Below are 23,393 nucleotides of genomic sequence, written 5' to 3'. Positions count from 1 at the left end.
AGGGAAGGATAAGGGTTTTAAACTTGGTGTTCGGGATTGGGCGGAGGAAGGAAGGGATTCTGCAGAAGGGGTTCAGGGCGTTGGTAGTGGGTTGATGCAGAGGGCAGATATGCAGGAAGGAGGTGAGCAGTGGATACCTTCTACTCAATGATGGTAATGGCAGGAATTGTTTTTTTGTTTTCCACATTGAATGTGGTGAGTGTGGCTTCCCAGAGGGCGCAATGTTTGGCCTTTGATGGCCTCTCTAAGATACAGGCAGACTGTATTCTGCTTCAGGAAACACGACTACAAACGCTAGAAGCGATTAGGCGGGCACAACGGGCCTGGAGATGGGGACCTTCGGTTTGGGGTTTGGCAGGAGAAAGGTATGGGGGTAGGGATCTTATTTAAAACACATAATGTAGATATTCAAAAAATGATAGAGTTAGGTATAGGGAGGTGTTTGGTGGTAGATGTGTTGTGGCATGGGGTGGCGTTGCGGATTATTAATATTTACGGGCCTCAAAGTAAGAAGGAACGTTCCTCGTTGTTTGGGAAAGTTAAACCTTATCTCTATACAGCACGTCAGGTGGTTTGGGGGGGGGGGGAGATTTTAATACTATTTTAAGGAGGCAGGATAGTGGGGGGAGGACAGCACAGGTGAGGTATGATGGGGTACGTTTGGCCGGGATAATGAAAGGGGCAGGGCTGGTTGATGTACACATAGAACATTCCCCTGAGGTAGAGGGTTTCAGTTTTTCACTGGGTCAGTGTAAGAGTAGGATAGATAGATTTTTGGTTTGGGAAGGGGCATGCGGGCGGGGCCCCTAGATTAGTGGACGTAGACTTCTCGGACCATAAGCTGGTGTTAATTGAGGTAGGAGGTTGGGCGGGGCATAGGCCAGGAAGGGGTTTATGGCGGCTCAACCTTAAATGGGTAACAGATATGAGAATGCAGGAGGAGTATCGGGCCTTCTTGGAGGATCAGCTCTCCATCCAGGGTATCTTTCCCTCTATTGGAGAATGGTGGGAGGTAGTCAAAAAGCGCACGAGGAGATTTTTTACCCAACAGGCAAGAAGGGAAGGACGGGAAAGGACGAGGTTAGGAACGGCACTTAAGAAACGCAGGGATTATTTACTCTCCACAGGGGGTAGGCGGGAGGATATCCTGGAACTGCAAGCGCAGTTAGAGAAGGTCCAATATGATAGATATGCCTCCTTGCTTTATGAACTTGATTTCGGAAATTGATTAGTCCTGATCCGTTTGTCTGCTGTAAGGAGCGGAGGGAGTGGAGGGTAGTGGGAGGGTTAAGGGACGCAAGGGGGGTAGTGCAGGTTTTGAAGGAGGGGATTTTGAAGGTAGTAGGAGAACATTTTGCACGTTTTTTTTCGGGAGGACACTTGGATAAGGAGGTGATGAGACACTATCGACGGGACACCAGGGGTGGGAAAGGGAGGGCCCCATCTCCAGGCCCTGTCGCGTCCCTTGACACTGGGAGAAGTGGAGGAGGCCATCGGGGCCTTACGGAAAAGAACGGCTCCAGGGCCGGATGGCCTGATGGCTGAATATTACCAAACTTTTAAGGTCCATCTGGCTCCAATTCTGTTGCAGGTCTGGGAAGCCGCGCAACAGCAGGGGATTCTGCCCCAATCTCTGACAGAGGCAGCATTAGTTTTGCTTAGTAAAGGGAAAGATCCTGGGTCTCTGTTGAACTGGCGTCCTATCGCCTTGTTGAATGGGGACAGGAAAATTTTTGCACACATGCTCTTAAAAAGGATGAAGTCAGTGGTACAGGAAGTGGTGGCAGTTTCACAGCAGTGTGGGGTTAAGGGGAGGGGGGTTTAGGAGGCGGCTGCATGGGTTAGGGAGGGTCTAGAGCACAGCCGGGGGGAGGGGAACGGGAGGTTGGTGGTGGCTTTAGACCAATATAAAGCTTTTGATAGGGTACAGTGGTTTTTTCTTTGGAGGTTGTTAGAGCATTATGGATTTCCAAGGGATTGGGTGGCACAGTTACAGTTACTTTACACCAGGGCCAGTTGTTTTCCTCTGGTAAATGGTTGGAAAGGGAAGAGTTTTGGGGTCACAGCAGGGGTTCGGCAAGGGTGCCCCCTAAGTCCTCTGTTATACACCTTCGCAATGGATCCCTTTGTTAGGCGTTTAGAGCAGGGAGGGAGGGAGGGATTTCGGGGGGGGGGGGGTGTGTGGAGGTGAGTACAGGGTGTCATTTGGGGGTGGTAGCTTACGCAGATGACATCATAGTGTGAGTGGCGGATCCAAGGGAGGGGGAGAAGTTGCAGGAGTTGATTTCCAGTTACTCACGGGCCTCGGGGTCACTGATTAATTTCCAGAAAAGTCAGAGTTTATGGGTGGGTCCACCAGGGCTGGCATTTGCTTTGGGAGGGGGGTTTCCGGCCGCAATTGCCAGAATGAGAGTGTTAGGGGTTTATTTTGATCAAGGAGATTATGCATCTTTTAACTGGCAGCGGTGCATCCAGGCAGCTAAAGTCAAGGTGGACAGATGGAAAGGCTGGAGGATGACGATGGCTGACCGGGTTCAGCTGATTAAGAGGCACCTGGTGCCCATGTTCCTGTTTCTAAGTTATATTTGTTTGGTGCCAGCACACTGTTATACTACCCTGTATAGTGTGTTTTTCCAACTACTGTGGGGGAATCGGCTGAACCCGGTTAAATGGAACATTACATACTTACCCCGGAAGGATGGCGGGGTGGGAATGGTGAACCCAGTGTTATTTTTCAGTTCCCTGTTCCTCCAGTTTAATTTGGGACGGGTAGTGGGTAGGGACCCGCCAGGGTGGGCACAAAGTGTCTTGTTATGGTGGGAGAGATTTTGGATTCCATGGCGGATGGGGGGAAGGGTGGCGGCTTTAAAGAAGGGGGCACCCATGCAGGTAGGGTACTATTGGATGTTGGTTCGGTTGGTAAGAGTCTGGGGGATCACGGTGGAGGAAATTAAGGCAGGGAGCAGGGAGGTATGGGTGGAAAGGGTGCGGGCCCAGGCCTTTTCAGCACCCCTGACACTCCGAGATGCACCTGGCTCGGTGCTGCGGCAGGGCTTGCTATTGGTTACATCAAGGCGGATTCCGCCTAAGTACAGGGACATTGCTTGGCTGTCCTTTCATGGGAAATTGTATGTGAGAGGAAATCTCAACTATACGACTATGCAGGATCGGGATTGTCCAAGGGGGGAATGTGTGGGTAAGAAAGAAACAATGGACCATTTTTTGCGGGATTGCCCCTTTTCAAGGACAGTGGGGGATAGAGTGGCATCGCCCTTGCACATTTCTAGTTCCAGTCGTACTGATTGGGTCTATGGGCGGCAGCAGCGAAGTGGGGGTTTGGATCCGGTGACGGAGTTTATCATTTTGGTAATACTCAGGTTTTACCTTTGGATGGCTCGGTGTGGGGTGTCCCTGCACCAGGACTACAGGTCGGCTGAACAGGTTAGTTGGGACATAATTAGGGGAGTTCAGGAGGTGGCTAAATGGGAACGGGTGACGGAAGGGTTACAGAAGGCAAATGTGTGGTGGAAACATGTTCATTTGAAACCTCCATAGGGGAGGTTTGGTTTAGGGTGGGGGGTTTTAAGGGGGGGGGTTAGTTGGCTTTGTATAGGTGTATAGGGTCTAGGAGATATGTGGTTTTTTTTAATGGCTTGTACATACTTTTGTTGAAGTATTGTTTTGCGTTTCTTTTAATAAAAGAGTTCTCCAAGTATCCACCACTCTCTCCTTGAAAAAATACTTCCTGACATTTTTCTTGAGTCTGTCCCCCTTCAACCTCATTTCATGTCCTCTAGTTCTACCGCCTTCCCATCTCTAGAAAGGTTCGTTTGCGGATTAATACCTTTCAAACATTTAAACGTCTGTATCATATCACCCCTGTTTCTCCTTTCCTCCAGGGTATACATGTTCAGGTCAGCAAGTCTCTCCTCATACGTCTTGTAACGCAAATCCCATACCTTTCTCGTAGCTTTTCTTTGCAGCGCTTCAATTCTTTTTACATCCTTAGCAAGATACGGCCTCCAAAACTGAAAACAATACTCCAGGTGGGGCCTCACCAACGACTTATACAGGGGCATTAAAACCTCTTTTCTTCTGCTGGTCACACCTCTCTCTATACAGCCTAGCAACCAGACATCACGTTGTGAGAATCAGGTGTTCAACATTCAGAGTTTCTATTTGTTTGTTTATTTATTTATATAATTTGTATCCCATATTAAACACGAATTGGGTTGAAACCTGGGAGCATTTAAAATCTTTTTTTTTCCCCCTATGCCTACATCAAAAGAAATTCAAGATGACATAAGGTAGAGTGGGTGGAGCCAAGGCAGAGTGGGCGTGGCTGGGGCATGTACTAAAATCTCCCTCTCTAAAATCGGTATTCCTTGGCAGCAAAGTTGCCAGGTCTGCGGGTTTCGACCAGTTGCGGGCAATTTTTGCCGGCTGTGGGCTGCGGGAAATTGGGCGGCTTTTAAAAAGCTGCGGTGCGGATTTGGGCGCTTTTCTGGGGCTTCTATTGGTCTAATTTGGTCCAATAGAAGCCCCGCAGAGGCTGGGTTAATGACATCGGGGGCGGGGTTAGTGACAGCGGCTACGTTGGGGGCGGGATTAATGACGTCGGAGGTGTCGGAGGCGGGTTTAAAGACGGAGGCGAGGTTGATGACCTCGGGGGTGGGGTTTAACTTTGTGCGGGTTTTGGGCGGGGAAAATTTTTTCAATCTGGCAACACTGCTTGGCAGCTCTGTATTTGCTACTAGGGCTTCACTAAGGAACAGGGACTCCAGACTGTTCTTCATAAAAGTTGTAGGAAGCACAAGGAGGGGGTCCTGCTACACAAACATCAGGTCTTGTGTATGAGAACTGTCTTGATTCTTTGGAAGTAAACTTGACTATACTCTTTTCACCTCCTTACCCCTTTACGCACATTTCTGGATTGATACTTGATAGCCTTCTGCATTACAGACTTCCTAAACTGGACATTAGCCATACCACTATGAACAATCAATTATAAAATAAAATTCAGAGTTGTGATTTCACTAGATACAGGAAATAATACACAAGGTGAGCTTTTTGACACAGGGACACCTGAAAGTGTATCATAAACCTTTAATAGACATATCTGCACGTATTGTTAATTTATTACATATACAAGGACCCCAAAAAACCTACACCATGTCTTTCTAAAATAAATGTTAATTCCTCTGGCTTGCACAGTAAGGCTGTGCAATTTTCTTATGTGATCACTCTGCTCTTTACACTAGCAGGCTAGGAAAAGGTTGGGACTGTCTCCCACATTTTGCAGGGGGTGGGGCTGGCTGCAGCATGCACCTCTGCATTCTCCCACAGGTGTGCAGGGACTTGCTGAAGATACTTCTTCTCCCATTGGAGGGGGGAGGGGGGGCCAGAATGACACTCTATATGTGTGTGTGTGCATGCAGAGCCTGGGCTGCTCCATTAATTCTTGGGGACTTGTGTGTCAATTACTTAGTACTATTGAGTACCCCCTGAAAAAAAGCCCTGCACTTTTAAAAATAAACTAGTGTATTAAAACAGTAGTAATATTGAAAATGCACACTAACCTTACTTAAAAAAACAGTTGGAGACACTCTGGTACAACCCAGGAGCCCAGAGCCGGAGACCACCTGCTCCAGGATCAGAAGGTCCCATACCCACTTGCTTATCCACTTGCTCATCTACCCCCTTACCCTACAGACCCTGCCAATGGTCACTTCATACTTGAATGCCATTGTGGCTCATTTTCAAAGCACTTAGCCTTCCAAAGTTCCATAGAAACCTATGAAACTTTGGAAGGCTAAGTGCTTTGAAAATATGCCTCATTGCCTCTTTCCTTAATTGCTGACAGCCACCATTCTCAAAATGGGCACAAAGTTCAGCTGTAGTCAATGACTTTGGCACAGACTCAACTATTTTAAAAATGGCAGCCATGAGTGCTGAAGAGGCTGCAGCGGCAGCATTCGAAGAGATGGGTGAGTATGAGGTGACCATCAGTGGGGCCTGAAAGGAAATGGAGGTGGTAAGTAGCAATAGAAAAATGAAGGCAGATAAAGACCATTCTTGGCCTATCCAGTCTGCCTATCCATGGGGTGGAGGGTCTCTTGTTAAAGAGTCTCACAGCAGGAAGTTTTCTTATTTGGCAGGGAAAGTTCAAGATGTGCTTTGTTTTAAACTTCCATTTAATTCTTTTGAACTAAATGGAAGTTGAAAACTTTACTTCACCTTAGGACTGGTGTTAAAAATAAGCACTAAGGGGTGAAGTAAAAAAAATGAATTTGTGCTAAACATAACTTTCCTGCATTGGAAGTAACGCTATACGCAGGACTTTTGTATGCAAAGTATGTTAAACTTAACAGCTTTAACTTGTTTTTTTTTTCAGTTTTTTTTCCATCAGGTCTTTTATTGTGTCTTTCTGCTTTGTTTGTCTACATTTCATACCCTGTATATTTTGTCAGGTGTTTCTGTGTATATTCCTGAATATAAAGGATTAGGGCTGTTTGTGCAGCTGTGGAAATTTCACCTATGGCCTGCTTTCCATTTTGGCCCTGCTGTGGAATGTTTGTTCTTTTGTTTAGTGTTTCTGTGAACAGCTATCACTGGCTGACTTCCCCTTCTGCAACAAGGTCAATTGTATTTTACCCATCTTGGTCTGAAATATGTGATGTCTTTCATGCAGGGCCAGTGTGAATGCATGAAGTTGTCTTTGTGCTAAGCAGTCTTCATGGTTGCCTGAGGTCTGAGTAATATTCCCCCCCCCCCCCCCCCCGCCCCGGACACCTTTGCTGCTGCTGTATTTGTCTTTCCCAGTGGACTGTAGAATAAGCACCGTCCTAATTCAGTGTATTCAAAAATGATTCCAAGTTCTTGTTAAAACCTCTCACCTTCATCTTTCAGCTTTGCTAAGGTATATGCTGCTTTCTTCTTGGATGAGATATCTTTTGTTTTGGGGGATCAAGCATTCAAGACTACTGCGATTTTCTTAATTTCCTGTCTAGAACTGTTTTATGTTTTCTTTATAAACTACCTTATGCATTAATACCTTATGTATTAATGTGCTAATGTTTTTCTTAACAGATTGGTCCAGAGAAAGGTGTTGTACATTTGGCTACAGCAGCCATTCTGAATGCTGTGTGGGATTTGTGGGCAAAACAGGAGGGAAAGGTAATTATTATTGAAGAGCAAATATTTATCTACTTACTAAACAACTTATATACCACACATCTTACAATTCTAAGCAGCGTACACATATCCATAGACATTAGTCTTAGGTATACAAGAAATAAGTACGTTCTATAAACACCCCAAACAACTCTACACAACATAAAATTCCTGAATTAAAAAAAAAAGCTGTTTTTGTAAATTCCTTGTACTTTTAAAAGGAATAAGTGTTACACTGGAACCTACTTCATTACCACAACACACTTGTAGCATGCTTTAATAAAAAAAAAAAAAATTAAGCAGTGCTGTTCTTAAGCATAGCACAGACAGAAGTCGCATACATTCTATCTAGTCTGCCCATCCACACCAGTTTAGTTCTGTAATCTCTTTCTCTGAGAATCTCTGTATGTCCCAGGCTTGAATTCAAGAACTGTCATCATTGTTACTACCTCCGCTGTTTCATGCATCTACCACCCTTTATGTAAAGAAATATTTCCTTAAATAATTCCTGAGTCTACCTCCTTTCACTTTCATCCTGTGAGCCCGTGCTCCAGAGCATCCTTTCTATTGGAAGAGGCCTGCCTCTTGTGCATTTATATAATAGAGGTATTTAAATGTCACTATTATATTTCCCCTATCTTGCCTCTAAAGTAAACATGCTTACATCTTATAGTCCTTCCTCATAGGCTTTATGATGGTCACTGAGCACTTTAGAATCTACTGTTTGGACCAGCTTCACCTTGTTCATATATTTTTGAAGGTGTAGTGTTTAGAATTGCACACAGTATTTGAAATAAGATCTCACCAGAGACATACATGGTGTCATAACCACAACCATAGTATCACCAGATGCTACTTTTCCAGGTTCATTTACGATTAAACACTTGAGCAAGTCTTAGGTTTGGTGCAATTCCCAGCTTCTTTAGCATCACCAACAGATCAGTCCAGACTACTAGGTTATGCATGTCTACCAGTAAGTGAAGGTAGAGAACACAGAATTTAGTTCTATGATAAGGGACCATATGCCTTTTCTCCAATCCAGTATTCTCTGTCTCCAGCAAGTGAAAGATGGCTGCTTGTCTAGTTCTGTGCTAATTTGTGATGCTTGCTTCTGGTCCAGTGGTACTGGTTTTGGTAGAGATGGGGGTTGGTGGCTCATTTGTAGCACCTTGGGGGTACACCTAGTAATGCTAGGTCCTCCCCTACCCCCATCCCAGCAGGCTTCAGCCTCTGGGGAGGAACAAGGGGTGAGGTCTTTTGGGCAGCGCAGGAACAGTAGCTATATTAGATTGTTGCACTTCACTCCCACCAACTTGAACCGCTGCCTCAGTTGCTCTCCCTCAATCCTTCTCCACTAGTCAATGCAGAGCCCCAATGAAATTCTCTCCCCTTTTCTCCTTAATTTGTGCTGCTTCTACATCAAGCCTTCTTATTGAAAAATTCCTCTCCGCCCTCTCAAAAGGTTTCCTTTTTCTAGCACATTGTCAAGAGACTTTTTCTTCTAAGAAGAGGAGGTTGCAACCCCCTCCTGATTGGGACATGTAGTCTATAGCCTCAGCTGTACCTTCTCTTGTTCCTCAGTCCCTTTTGTCTGATTCCTCTGCTAACAGGGAGTCCTTGGAGGAAGGAGAGTTGCTAATGATGAGTGAGGATCACTCAGTTTCTTGTTTATTTACTAAAGAAGAGCTTTCTGTTTTAATAACTAGAGCCTGTAGATCCTTAATATCTCTTCTCTGGCTAGTCAGCCTTCAGTGGCTTTGGTCCCCATTATGTTGGGCACCAAAAAAGTCTCCAAAAAAACTTTCATATCCATGAAGCTATGCAGGATTTAATTTCTACTCAATGGATCACTCTAGACATGGGTGGCTCGGGCTATGTCTCCCTGAGGATCTGGACAAGCTTAAACTGCCCATGGTGGAATAGTTAGTGTTGACAAAGAAGACTACTGTTCCTGACTAAGGTGGTATAGCACTCAAAGGTATGAAAGACTATATACTAGAAGCTTCGCTAAAGACTTCCTTTGAGGTCGCTACTTTATGCCTCCAAGCTGTTGTGGCTGCCTCTTATGTAGCTAGGGCTTGCCTCTGGCTTATACAGTGGGTTGCAGATCCTTCTCAAGAAACAGAGGCTCCCTTGGACCTCTCCACTCTGAAGTCAGGCTTGACCTATCTAACAGATGGACTCTGTGACCTCCCTAGAGTTTCTTTCAAAGAGTTGGCCTTGGCAGTTTTGGCAAGGTCCCTTCTTCAATGGCTTTGGAATTGGACTGTGGATGTAGACCAGATGGACTCTGTGACCTCCCCAGAGTTTCTTTCAAAGAGTTGGCCTTGGCAGTTTTGGCAAGGTCCCTTCTTCTATGGCTTTGGAATTGGACTGTGGATGTAGACTATCTTCACAAAGCTACCTTTTAGAGGGAAATTTCTTTTTGGCGAGGACCTGGAAAAGTTGTTTAAGGATTTAGGGGTTTCTAAATCATCCAGTTTGTCAGAGGATAAGCTGAAACCTTCATTTTGGGCCTCCTTGGCTCGTTCCTGTTATAGTTGGTCTAACTCCTTTCAGCGTTCTTGTTTCAAGCTAAACAGTCTGCCTTTTTGGGGGGGGGGGGCATAAAAAACCCTTAGGTGAGGCTTCCCAGGACATCCAATTCTGCCTGCCCTTCCCAATAATAGTGTACAGGTCTACTCCTTGGTGGGCTTGATTAGCAGCTGTTTTTCGGGTTTCTATGACGAGTGTACCCATATCACCACCAATCAGTAGGTTTTAGAAATCATCAAGGAAAGATTACAAACTGGAATTTGCTTACCTTTTTGCAGTTTTTTCTTAGAATCTCCTTGAGGAGCAAAGGTCTGTTAAGGTTGGGGATGGTAATGCCTGTTCCCCCAGCAGAAACATAGGTTAGGAAGGTATTCCATTTATTTCATGGTTCCCAAAAGGCGGCTAACTTCTGTCCAATCCAAGCATGTGAACTGAGTGCTGTGATTCAGAATGGAGACTCAGTTCAGTAATAGCATTGGTCCAGCTGGGGGAATTCCTCATTTCTTTGCACCTCGAGGAGGCTTACTTTTCACATCCCGATTTGGGCCCCCTCCTCAACATTTTAACATAGAAAAATGTAGGCAGATAAAGGCCATGCTGCTCATCCATGCCATCTCTCCCTATCACACCTTCTGCTCAGTGTGCTGCTGCGGCTAAGAAAGCAAATAGAATGTTAGGTATTATTAGAAAAGGAATGGAAAACAAAAATGAGGCTGTTTATTTATTTTTTTTTATTTTGCATTTTAAGATACATTATATTCAGTAAAGAATAATAAGAAATATAGAAAATAATCACAATAGAATTAAATAAAAGGAAAAACTATACACTTCCATTGTCCACAATTAAATGGGAAATGATCCAAGAATCAAGAAATATAAATATCAAGCTATAATCAAGCTCTTAAATATCTATTAAATCAAAGACTGCACTATACCCTGTAGACTCACTCCAAAATGCTATACAGTGTTACATTCGGTTCTAAATTTTCACAATAATACTCTCCTTACTTTTTAGAAAAACATCCAACTGATTGGGTTCAAAAAATTGATAATATTTTGTGTGAAGTAGAATCCTACAAACACAAGGAAACTTCAAAAGAAAATTTGCACCTAGGGCAATAACCCTTGGGCGAAGAGCTAGAAATAATTTACGTCGTTTTGGGGTTTCCCTAGATAAATCTGGGAAAACCCTTACTTTTGAACCCAAAAATATAGAATTTAAATGTCTTCAGGAAAGCTTGAGTACTGCTTCTCTATCAAGTTCTAACGCAAAGGTCACTAACAAAGTACTCCTTTGTGTGACCACCTCCAGAGAAGATTCCAGAAACGCCATTAAGTTCATTGCATTCTGAGGGTTTAAATTTTCTGGGACTTGCCCAGTAGTTTGAATATAGTAAGCCCTTGTAATTGGTGGCAATGAATTTTCAGGCATTCCCAGAATATCAACAAGATATTTCTTAACCATCTGTATTGGAGATAAAATAGGTGACTTTGGAAAATTTATCATTCACAGGTTAAGTCTATTGGATTGATTTTCCAGGTAATTCCATGCATCTAGAAGCAAAGTTCCTTTCTTTAATTAATGCTTGATCTATAAGTTCCATTTTTTGAGAGAGGTCTTTTACTTCAGTTGCATGAATCTCATTAATTTGTATTTCTTTAAGAGCAGACTCTGCCAAAACTTTAATAAGTTCAGAGTTCTTCGAAATAGCAGACTGCAAAGATAGAAGAGTTGTGGAATTCAGATCCCAAAGTGACTCTAAAGTCACTACAGCAGGTTTTTCAAATTTCCCTACAGTGAATACCAGAGGAAACGCTTGAACAGCTTGTTCCAGGATACTCACTATCGTGGAGTCCACAACAGGAGCAGCTTTCTTCTCTGGAATATTCATTTGTTCAAGAGATGATCGTTTTTCAACCGACAGGTTCCCTCCCTGCTCACCTCCTTCTCCTCTTTGGGTGGATGCTGCAGGACTCGTCTGGAAGCTTGCTCTTCCTGGTTGAGGGGGCGCTGCACGAAAGACAGGGCTTAGGGAAGCCCCGTCACCACTGTCGGTCAGCGCCGAAACGCTGACACCAGCTGCGGGAGTGGAAGTCATCAGAGCCCCAGACGCTATCCCAAAGTGCTCAAGCGTCGGCTGGGAGAGCAGGGGCACACCGCCAGAGCCCGAGGGAAGAACTCTAACTTTCCCACGTCGTTTACCCATCTCAACGACGGGTAACGTATCTCTCTCCTGCTCTGCTCAGACAACCTAGAATGCGTCTGGTAGCGCTAAGTCACACAGTTGCCATCTTGGATCCAGAGGCCTGAAATGAGGCTGTAATAATGCCTTTGTATCGAATATTGTGTTCAATTCTGGTCGCCGTATCTCAAAAAAGATATAGTGGAATTAGAAAAGATACATAGAAGGGCATGGGACGACTTCCCTATGAGGAAAGGCTAAAGCGGCTAGGGCTCTTCATTCAGCTTGGAGAAAAGGCAGCTGAGGGGAGATATGATAGAGGTCTATAAAATAATGAGTGGAGTGGACCGGGTAGATGTGAAGCGTCTAATTACGCTTTCCAAAAACACTAGGACTAGGGTGCATGTGATGAAGCTACAATGTAGTAAATTTAAAACGAATCGGAGAAAATGTTTCTTCGCTCAACATGTAATTAAACTCTGGAATTCATTGCTAGAGAATGTGGTAAAGGCAGTTCTTAGCGGAGTTTAAAAAAGGTTTGGACGGCTTCCTAAAGAAAAAGTCCATAGACCATTATTAAATGGACTTGGGGAAAATCCACTATTTCTGGGATAAGCAGTATAGAATGTTTTGTACTTTTTTGGGATCTTGCCAGGTATTTGTGACCTGGATTGGCCACTGTTGGAAACATGATGCTGGGCTTGATGGACCTTTGGTTTATCCCAGTATGGCAATACTTATGTACTTAGTAATCCTTTGTATTGTCCAAGGCTCTCTTGAATTTAAATCTGTTTTCATCTCCTACAGGGAAGCAGGGGCGTAGCCAGACTTGAACGGTATGGGGGTCCAGAGCCGAGGTGAGGGGGCACATTTTACAACGTGTAGGACGTCAGACTCACAGAAAGGGCTTTGTTCTGTTTCTGTGAGCTTGACGTCCTGCACGTTGTACGTGCAGGACGTCAGACTCAGTCAGAAACCAAATGAAGGAAGACGACTTCGGCTGGAGGGGGTTGGAGTCCCCCGCCAGCAAAGGTAGCAGGTGGCGGGTTGGCGGCGGGAGGGGGGTTGAGAGGGTCGCCAGCAGGGGGGTCCAGGGCCAAATCTACGGGGGCCCAGGCCCCCGTGGCCCCATAGCAGCTGCGCCCCTGTAGGGAAGCATTACACGAATTCACTACTCTTTTCGTGAAGAAGTGTTTCCTTAGGCTACTCATGTTTACTGTGTTTTGCAGTCCTGGGTCAACATTACTAGTTTTGGGATATGCCCTTTGGTTTCTTGATGGCTCCCAGGACCTTCTCCAAGGTCATGGTGGTGTTAGTGGCCTTTCTTCGCCACAAAGGTATTGGGGTGCATCCTTATCTGGATGACTGGCTGATCAGAACATCATCAGTTTGGCTACCACTTCCAGGTTAGTATCTCTTCTGCAGTCTTTAGGCTGGGTGATCATCTTTGGCAAGAGCCATTTGATGCCCTTGCGATATCTAGAATATTTGGGAGTTCTAGCAAGGCTGTAAAGTTTTTCCTCCCGAAACCAGAATATGCAAGCTTCAGTCTCAAATACAGAGACTCTTTTGGCTCCAGGATCCCAGGACATGGAATTATATGCAGGTCTTGGAGTTCATGGCAGCAACCTTGGAAGTGATCCCTTGGACATGAGTTCACATGAGACTTCTCTAGTTTTCCCTCCTCAGCAGATGGTCTTCTATTTATCAGGAGTACAATGTTCGCTTTCCATGGACCTTGCAAGCAAGATGCAGTATGGACTGGTGGCTATGTCATCTCAACCTGCAACAGGGAGTCTCTCTCTCTTGCAACCTCGGAATAGATAGTGGTCACCAGAGTTGCAGGCCTCTGGAGCTCAGGGGCTCATTGTCTTCAGCATACAGCGCAAGGCCAGTGGTCCAAAGTGGAAGTGTCGTGGCAGATCAATCATGTGGAGCTCAGGACAGTGCACAGGGCACTCATGGTGTTTGTACATGTGTTGCAGCAGCAGCCAATACGGGTTCTCTGGGACAGTGCCAAAACAGTATCCTACATCAGATAGGGAGGCACATGAAGTGTCCCCCTAGTGCTGGAAATGTGTCTGCTCTTTGGGTAAAGAAAAATCTTCAGGCATTCTTGGTGATGAACATTGCAGGAATGCTGAACACTCAGATGGATTATCTTATTAGAGACTCCTTGGATCCAGGTGAATGGGAGACTAAGAGGCATATTTTCAAAGCACTTAGCCTTCCAAAGTTCCATAGAAACCTATGGAACTTTGGAAGGCTAAGTGCTTTGAAAATATGCCTCTATGCCTTCTCCCTCATAACAGCACAGCGGGGCCTTCCTCACCTGGATCTCACTGCCAGATGGCACAATGCCAAAGTTCCAAAATTTTGTAGCCAACGAAAGGAATGCAGCTTGCAGGGTCTGGACACTGTATGTGTTCCCCCCCTGGCCACTGATGGGCAGGATTCTCTGTCGGTTGGTGCTTCACCCAGGCAAGGTTATTTCTCATGGCACCAGTGGCCCAGAGGGCCATAGTATGTGCCTCTCGTTCATCTGCTAATAGACAAGCCTCTTCCTCTCCTGTCTTACAAGGGCCTTCTTCAACAAAGGGGCTATTGAAATCATAAACCTGTTTCGCTTATGGCCTGGGTCCTGCTAAATCTCAACTGAGACATAAAGGATATTCTGAGGAAGTTATCACTTCCTTGCTTCAGGCCTGGAAGTGGTCTACATTGCTTATGCTTGGGTCTTTGAGTCATGTTGTTTGCAGAGGGCTGTGGACCCTTTTTTTCTTCACTGACATACATCCTGCCTTTCTTCCAGGAGAGTTTTAAGAAACATTTGGCCTTGAACTCTTTGAGGGTACAGGTTGCAGCACTTGCATGTTTTAGGGGCCGCTTAGTGGTGAGCTTCTTGAGAGTGGTTTATCTTCTTCAACCAGCTGTTCGACCCACTTGTCCATAATGGAGTCTTAATCTTGTTCTGATGGTTCTTCAAGGTTCTTTCTTTGAACCTCTTTGTGGAGCTATGCTTAAGGACCTTACCCTCGAGTCAGTTTTTCTTAAAGCCATTACTTCTGCCAGGAGAGTGTGTGAGATTGAAGCTGGCTGTTGCAGGGATCCTTTCCGTTTCTTTACAAAAGCGGGGGTAACTGTTCATATTGTTCTTTCCTTTCTCCCTGAAGTGATTTCCCCCTTTTAGTTTGAACCAGCCTTTGTTTCTTCCTTCTTTCTACAGAGATCAGTATGAGAGAGAATACTGTTACTTAAGGTTGCTGGATGTGCACAGGGTTCAATGAGTTTTGTAGATCCAACCATCTCTTTCTGCTCTTTGCAGGTCCCAGGACAGGTCTTCCCACTTCCAAGGCAACGGTGGCTAGATGATTGAAGGGCACAATCTATGCCTATATATTGGCAGGCAAACAGCCTCTGAGTTCTTTTAGGACTCATTCTACCAGGTGTGAGGCGACGTCTTGGGCTGAGTCCTGAGCAGTTCCGTTAGCGAAAATTTGCTGATCGGCCACCTGGTCTTCTGTTTATTCCTTTTCCAAACATTATCGGCTGAACATTGCTGCTTCTGAGGATGCTGAGGCCTCTGTTCTTTTAGTAGGGGTGTCCAATTCCACTGCTTTGATACATCCCACTAGTTAGGACTAATCTGTTAGTGATGCTAAGGAATGAGAAATTAGTTCTTATGTGCTAATTTTCTTTCCTGTAGTCCCAACAGATCAGTCCAGAACCCTTCCCTTTTTTTGCACTTTGTACAGTATTTGTTCTCGCTGTATTATAGTTTTACAGTCTATTCTCAGGCTAATCAAGCCATTTCTTTGATTTCTACTCCAAGGTTCTTGTTTTTGATGTTTTTCATGTTCTAAAGAGGAAGGAGACTTTCCTGGGTAGTGAAGAATTTTATTTCCAACTTCTTTGTTTTCTAAGTACTGAATTGGAGCAAGGACATATGGTCCCTTATCACAGAACTAAATTCTGTGTTCTCTATCTTCACCTACTGGTAGATGGACATAAGCCAGTAGTCTGTTTGGACTAAAGGGAAAAAAATTAGCAGGTAAGAACTAATTTTTCCTTCTGCAACAAATGTTTCACAAGTAATAATCCTTTAAGCAAACAAACTGATACTCCACTATAGCAGTGTTTCCCAAGTCTGGTCCTGGAGTACACATTGTCAGTCAGGTTTTCGGGATATCCACAATGAATAATAATGAAAGAGATTTGCTTATAATGGAGGCAGTGTATACAAATCAAGTTCATGCATATTCATTATGGATATCCTGAAAACCTGACTGTCAAGGCATACTCCAGGACTGGACTTGGGAAACACTGCACTATAATGTTCATGAGCCATATAGCTTTCTACTTTCATTTACAAGATGGCTGCCATAGTTGCCCTGCAGAACGTTCTAGCAGTCAGTCTCATAGTCTCTAACCAAGAGAGCTGTTAGTCTCTGTAGAGTTCCATCAGCCCATAACAGATGTTAATATTCAATACAAAAACTAAACCAAAATGTATTTATTTACATCAGTTTATCGATTGCCTCAAAGCAATATACAAAACAGAAGCAAATTCACAACTATGAATATAACATTAAAATATTAACAGAACAAGTTACTCCTCATCTAGAAGCATATACTGGATCCCATAACCTGGCTTTCACTCCTTTGTGAAAATGTAAATCAGTTTGTTTCTGAAATTGCTCAGGCAAGTGATTCCAATAAGAGAGTGCCATTACTGCAAAGGCTCACATCCTAAATAACCTGTAACTGTGCCTGCTGAACCATAGACATGGAATACAGTGGCCTTTGAGAAGATCCTGACTGGTGCCAAATATGGCACCAAACATTCAGAAAGATATCTCAGACTGATAATGTGCTGTATGTGAAATAACATAGTCAGTATTTTAAAAATCCCTTGCTGTTCATGTGGAAGCAATAAAGACATTTTAACAAGGAAGAGAAATGATCGATCTTCCTCGATCACCCAATCAGTCAGACTGTAGTATTCTGCAACAGTATGGTTCAAAAAAGATTTCAACTAACAAAGTGTTGCCCCGATCAATGCGTGAAACAATTAAGCTGTGGACCACATTAATCAGATTTCCGTGACTCAGAAAAGGTCAAATTTGGTTTTACAAGGAATAAATAATAAAATACTGGTCTTACCAACAGGATAAATGTACTTAAAAGTATAGATATACAAATATGCAGATCGCTCACTGACTATTTTAAGAATAAACATTCTCCCCACAGCCTTACCTATGGACTGTAGGTCAAATACTCCCTTCTAATCTGACAGACCTTAGATTTGTTTTACATTCAGATTCAAGTGCTGACTGTTAGTTAAGAAGCTTTTGGGCGTGATATTCAAAGCTAGTTATCTGGGTAGCAGCACCTCCTACTGAGATAACTAATGCTTACCAGACCCAGTCATTGATTTCCAGTGCAGTCATCTGGGTAATGCTGCTAAAAATTATGTCTGACTGCCTTGGCACTACATCTGGATAGTGCCAGGGTGGTCCAGGGTTAAGATGTAGCCAGACGTTATCCATGTACTGCACATATTCAGTGCCAGTACTCCGGTAATTATCTGAGTAAGTTAGGACAGCAAATTATTTGTCAAATTTATATCCTGCATTATCTTTCAAGGTATCATACATCTGTGTATTCACTTCTTTCAATTAATTTCATCAGAAAATGCCTCATGCAACAACTATGTTTTTAGCTGCCTCTTAAATGAACAAAGAAGTTATGTGATGTAGTTCTAGAGGGAGATTGTTCCATATTGTTGGTTCTGCAATAAAAAAACCTTATAAAAAATGTTTGAGAACGGGGAGCACTCATGATTAGACTGAAGAAGCAATAATGCTGAAATAAATGTTTTCTTCATATATGATGGTCCTTAAAGAGTTCTCAGAATAGTTTGCATAGAGAGTTTGAGAGTGGAGTTGCTTGTATATATATATATATATATATATATATTTCTCATGTTTTTGTCTGGATTTATTTGCCTTTATAAAACAGGCTCAACATATGTGCCTATGTGTTCTATGTGTTGTGCTAGCCCAGACACCAACTTCTGTGTACTTCTGAACAGAGGCAGAATTTTTCTTTCGGGCAACATGTTTATATCCAAATTTTTCAATCACAAGTACAAATCATGGGCTTGGTTTTATAACTGGACACCTAGGTGAGAATTTTAAAACAGACATCAATTTTAACCCTATGTGCCCTTATAAGAGAGGTTCCTAGATCTAGCCACAATAACACACACATACCGACACACAGTGACACATGCTTTGTTAAAACTACAATTCCGGGATTGCTTACATCAGTGGTTCCCAAACCTGGTCCTGGAGGCACCCCAGCCAGTCAGGTTTTCAGGATATCCACAATGAACATTCTTGACAGAGGTTTGCATGGACCGCCTCTACTGCATACAAATCTCTCTAATGAATATTCATTGTGGATATCATGAAAACCTGACTGGCTGGGGTGCCTCCAGGACCAGGTTTGGGAATCACTGGCCTACGATACACACCATCTTGTTGGTGCACATGTACTGCCATGTAATTTTAGAAAAGGCCTTTCCTTTATGTGAAAAAATGCTTTACATGTGGGAAAACCTTTATAAAATTACTACTAATTTGACTTTCCAGAACATCCTCAAATATTGTTCTACAGGTCATCATATTAAACACCAATTCAAAGATTTGTTGTGAAGTGCAAGAATACAGATTTCTGTGTGCTCCTCATCAGTACTTAGCTAGGGGCATGGAACTTGATGCTAATTCTGTTCAGGATGGCATCACCCTTCCCTACCAACCAACATGATATGCTGCCAGTCACTAATGAGAGGCTCTGCTGCTCCATTCAGTGAGACAATTTATTGTCATAAAATGATTTAGGAAGGGGCTCACAGGAGCTGCTGCCATCTTGCTAAAAGTTATTATTTTAATCTGTAAATACATTCTCATTTTTAATGGTTTTTCTACTCTTTATATATCTTGTGTTACTTTTTCTTTTTTTTCCCCCCAGCCTTTATGGAAGTTACTAGTTGACATGGTAAGAAATCTTTAAAGCATTGTTTGGGGTGGGGGTTTTGTTGTTGTTTTCTTTCATTTTAACTGTCCAATTTTGTTGTGAATATTTTTAACAGAAGCTACGGAAAGCATTTCCATTACATTTAGGAGTACCTGTCAAAAATTACCCTTTCTCAGAGGCATAGCTACTAGATATTTATCGACTGTTACTTCCAAAAAAAGAAAAAAAAATAGCAAATGCTGAACTTTTCTAGGTGTAAATCTTAAGCTGACATTTTGTCAGCATGTATGTTAAGAGATTGTGTAAAACTGCAGACCATTTCTCTCTGTCTTTTACTTTAGACCTTTTAGTTTTACTTCCCAGAACAGAATCTAGGAGCTAGCCCTGGTGACCAGTAGATAAAGAAGATAAGAGTGGGAATGCTAAACATGTTTAGCTTATTAATTTTTTTCCTCAAGAGATCAAGGGAGTTTTCTAGCGTCTGGTTGTATGGTATCTATAATAAAATATATATATATATATTTATTTATAATGACATCTGTATCCCACATTATCCCAAACAGAGTTAAGGTTCAATGTGGTTTACAATCCAGACAATTTAGTACATACATATTATAGTTATAAATCTTCTGATAAAGGAAACATGTTGAGTAAATCTTCTGTATACAACCATATGAAACTTTACAAAAATTAATTTATGAATTATTTTACAAGGTTGTATTGCGTAACAAACATCAAATTATAAGCAGTTATACAGGGTAAAGTTTGAAACAGCATTTTGCATAAAACTGGTTATTCATGTCTTCCATTATCTTGTTGCAGGAACGTTTTGAAAAGAAAAGTTTTTAATAATTTCCAAAAGCAACTGTAATCATGTACAGATCTAACAGCCCTTGGAAGAAGATTCCACCAATTAGTACATTGATAGGAGAAGTCAGCAGAGAGGACTGTTTTGTAAACAATCTTTTTACAATTAGGATGATGGAGAATTAGGAATTCTCTGAATCCAGGGATGGAGTTACACGTAGGGAGGTCAATTAAAGGGAGCATATAGTCAGGGGCCATACCATAGATAGGGCCCTTTTACAGAGCAGCGGTAAGCCCAACGCAGGCTTACTGCTCACTCTTCCGGGACTACCGCTGGCTCAACGCGGCTGCCAGTGGTAGTCCCGCTCTGAGCATGTGCCATTTCTGGGGGAAAAAGAAAACCCCTGGAAATGGCTTGCACAGTGATAACCTGGCGGTAATCGGGCATCATTGCGTGCTGCCTGGTTACCACCAGGTTAGCGCGGGAGCCCTTATCGCCACATCAGTGGGTGGCGGTAAGGGCTCCTGCCGCATGGCCACGTGATAAATGTGCTCACCGCGTGCCGGGGTTTTTTTTTTTGGGGGGGGGGGGGGGGGGCTTTTACTGGCTGTGGAAGAAATGACCCTGATGTGCGGGGAAAAACAGCCCCTGTCACTAGCACAGGGCCCTTTTTCCCACAGTTTGGTAAAAGGACCCCATAATTTGGAATGCAAAGACACATAATTTGAAGGCAACTCTGGCTTTGATCAGAAGCTAAATTGTTATGTTATGCTATGGATTGTTTTTCCCCTTTCAACTAAGTCAAAAATAACATACATTTCTATGACTTCTGAGAGGCTTTTCCATCATGCTAAGACAGTCCTTCTAATGAGGTTATTTACCTGTCCCATTTATGACTGTGTGCAGTGTTGTGGTCAGTGGTATATATTAATTTGCAAAGCTCATTTGATGTCTTGAGAAGAAGAATCATAAGTATTGCCATACTAGGGCAGGCTGAAGGTCCATCAAGCTCAGCCTCCTGTTTCCAACAGTGGCCAATCCAGGTCACAAGTACCTGGCAAGATCCCAAAACAGTACAACACACTTTATGCTGCTTATCCTAGAAATAAGCAGTGGATCTTCCCCAAGTCCTAATATTGGCTTATGGACTTTTCTTTTAGGAAGCTAGTCAAACCTTTTTTAAACCCTGCTAAGCTAACTGCTTTTACTACATTCTCTGGCAACGAATTCCAGCATTTAATTACACATTGAGTGAAGAAATATTTTCTCCAATTCGTTTTAAATGTACTGTTTTGTTGCTATAGCCATAACTAACCTGTTTGTTCCTTACCGCCATGCATAGATTCTCCTCTCTATGCCATTTATCTATTCATGTGGGATAAAAAAGTTTGGGCTTCAACTTCAGTTGTTTTTAGAAATAATGAACAAACTGATGAACGTCCCAATATTAGTGACTTTCATCATATAGGCTTTTTCTCTAAATACTAAATATTTCTTTACTAGGACCCCAAAAAGTTGCTATCCTGCATAGATTTCCGATACATTACAGATGCCTTGACTGAAGAAGAAGCTTATGGTAAGTCATATTCTGATATTACATTTTTTTTTTAAAGAAATGTTTCAATTAGCGCTCTGTATATCCAAATAGGAAAACTGTATTTGATCATGGCTTGCTGTCCTGCTGTTCACAATAGCTGGTGCTGGAGTAGCTAGTTCGTTCCATGACTGATAGAAAACCAGCTTCTGGTTCTGATGCTTCTAAGGGCTCAGTCAAAAAACTGTATTTGAAGCAGTTTTTTTAGAAAGCTGAATGGTCCATGTGACTATGGGCAAGTCAAACCCTCCATTGCCCCAGGTACAAATAAGTACCTGTATATACTATGTAAATTACTTTGAATGTAGTTTCAAAAACCACAGAAAGGCGGTATGTCAAGTCCCATTCCCTTTCCCCATAGCTGGTATAAATGCCAATGATGAGCAAAACAGCGAAAATGACCAACAAAAATAAAAAAAAAAGGAAAAAATTAAAATTAAAAAATTAAAAATATAGAAAAATATATAAATAAAGACGACACCTCTGATGTAAAAACTTAAAAATATTTATTAACCATAAAAAGTGTTACAAAAAATAGGTAGAACAGGACTTGACACAGCTGTGTTTCAGCCGCTCAGGCTTGCGTCAGGAATTGGTATGTCGAAAATCTTATAAGTAAAACGTCTGTGTGAACAACTCTCCGGTTGTCTCTTCTGGGATCTTGTAGCGCTAAAATTTACTCAAATCTATATAGATTGGAGATGCTCTAATAAGCGTCTTGTATCTATGGAAATCACGTGAGGTATAAATGCCCACACCTAGATGTTAGTACATACATCTATAAATGATATTCTATAATTTACATAAGAATAGTCATACTGGATCAGACCAGTGGCCATCTAACCCAGTATCTTGCATCCAACAGTGTCCAATTCAGGTCACAAGTACATGACTGAATCTCAGATAGTAGCAGCATTCCATGCTACTGATCCCAGGTACAAACAGTAGCTTTTTCCATGGGACATTTTCTCCAGGAACTAGATACACTAACTGCTGATGCCATATCCTCTGGCAATGAGTTCCAGAGCTTAACTATTCAGTGAGTGAAAAAAATATTTCCTCCTGGTCATTTTAAAAGTAATACTATGTAGCTTGCTTGAATATCCCCTAGTCTTTGTACTTTTTGAAATAGTAAAAAATCAATTTTTACCCATTCTACACCACTAAGTATTTTCTAGATCTCTTTCATATCTCCCCTCAAGCTAAGAGTCCTAACCTCTTAAGCCTTTTTTCATATGAAAGGAGTTCCATTGCTTTAATAATTTTGGTCGCCGTTCTTTGAACATATTCTAATTCTGCTATATATTTTTTTAAGATATGGTGACCAGAATTTCACACAATACTCAAGGTGTGGTTGCACCATAGAGCGATTCAGAGGCATTACAATATTCTTTGTCTTATTTTCTAACCCTTTCCTAATAATTCCTAGCCTTCTGTTTGCTTTATTGGCTGCTAGCACACATTAGGAAGAAGATTTTAGCGTATTGTCCACAATGACACCTACATCATTTTCTTGGGTGCTGACTCCTAGGTTGGAACCTTAACATCAAACAATTGATTTGGATAATTCTTCCCAATGTGCATCAATTTGCACTTGTCCACATTAAATCTCATCTGCCATTTTGTATGCCCAGTTTTACAACTTCCTAAGGTCTTTCTGCAATTTTTCACAATCCATATGCTTTTTAACAACTTTGAATAGTTTTGTGTCGTCCGAAAATGTAATCACCTCTCTTGTTCCAGATCATTAATAAATATGTTAAATAGCACCAGTCCCTGTTACAGATACCTGGGGCACTCCACTATTTACCTTCCTCCACTGAGAGAATTGGCCATTTAACCCTATCCTCTGTTTTCTATCCATCAACCAATTCCTAATCCACAATAGAACATTGCCTCCTATCCCATGGGTTTTTAATTTTCTCAGGAGTCTCTCATGAGGGACTTTGTCAAACGCTTTTTGAAAATCTAGGTACACTAAATCAACATTCTCACCTTTTATTCATGTTTATTCATGCATTCAAAGAAATTAAACAAATTGGTGAGGCAAGATTTCCCT

The 23,393-nt window shown here is 42.6% G+C and overlaps 1 protein-coding gene across 2 annotated transcripts in view; it reads left to right on the top strand.

Moving 5' to 3' along the window:
* ENOSF1 (enolase superfamily member 1) overlaps window positions 1–23,393 on the top strand; it is a 166,861-nt gene that overhangs the window by 31,351 nt on the left and 112,117 nt on the right. For both annotated transcript variants that reach the window (XM_030212979.1, XM_030212972.1), the window contains exons 4-6: window positions 7,090–7,176; window positions 18,927–18,953; window positions 21,244–21,316. In XM_030212979.1, coding sequence (XP_030068839.1) covers window positions 7,090–7,176; window positions 18,927–18,953; window positions 21,244–21,316 — 187 coding nt within the window. The remainder of the gene's footprint in view (window positions 1–7,089; window positions 7,177–18,926; window positions 18,954–21,243; window positions 21,317–23,393) is intronic.

The sequence above is a fragment of the Microcaecilia unicolor genome, chromosome 1 (genome assembly GCF_901765095.1).
Source record: "Microcaecilia unicolor chromosome 1, aMicUni1.1, whole genome shotgun sequence".
NCBI lineage: Eukaryota > Metazoa > Chordata > Amphibia > Gymnophiona > Siphonopidae > Microcaecilia > Microcaecilia unicolor.
Note: the sequence above shows the minus strand (reverse complement) of the source record. Positions and strands in the feature narration are given on the sequence as shown.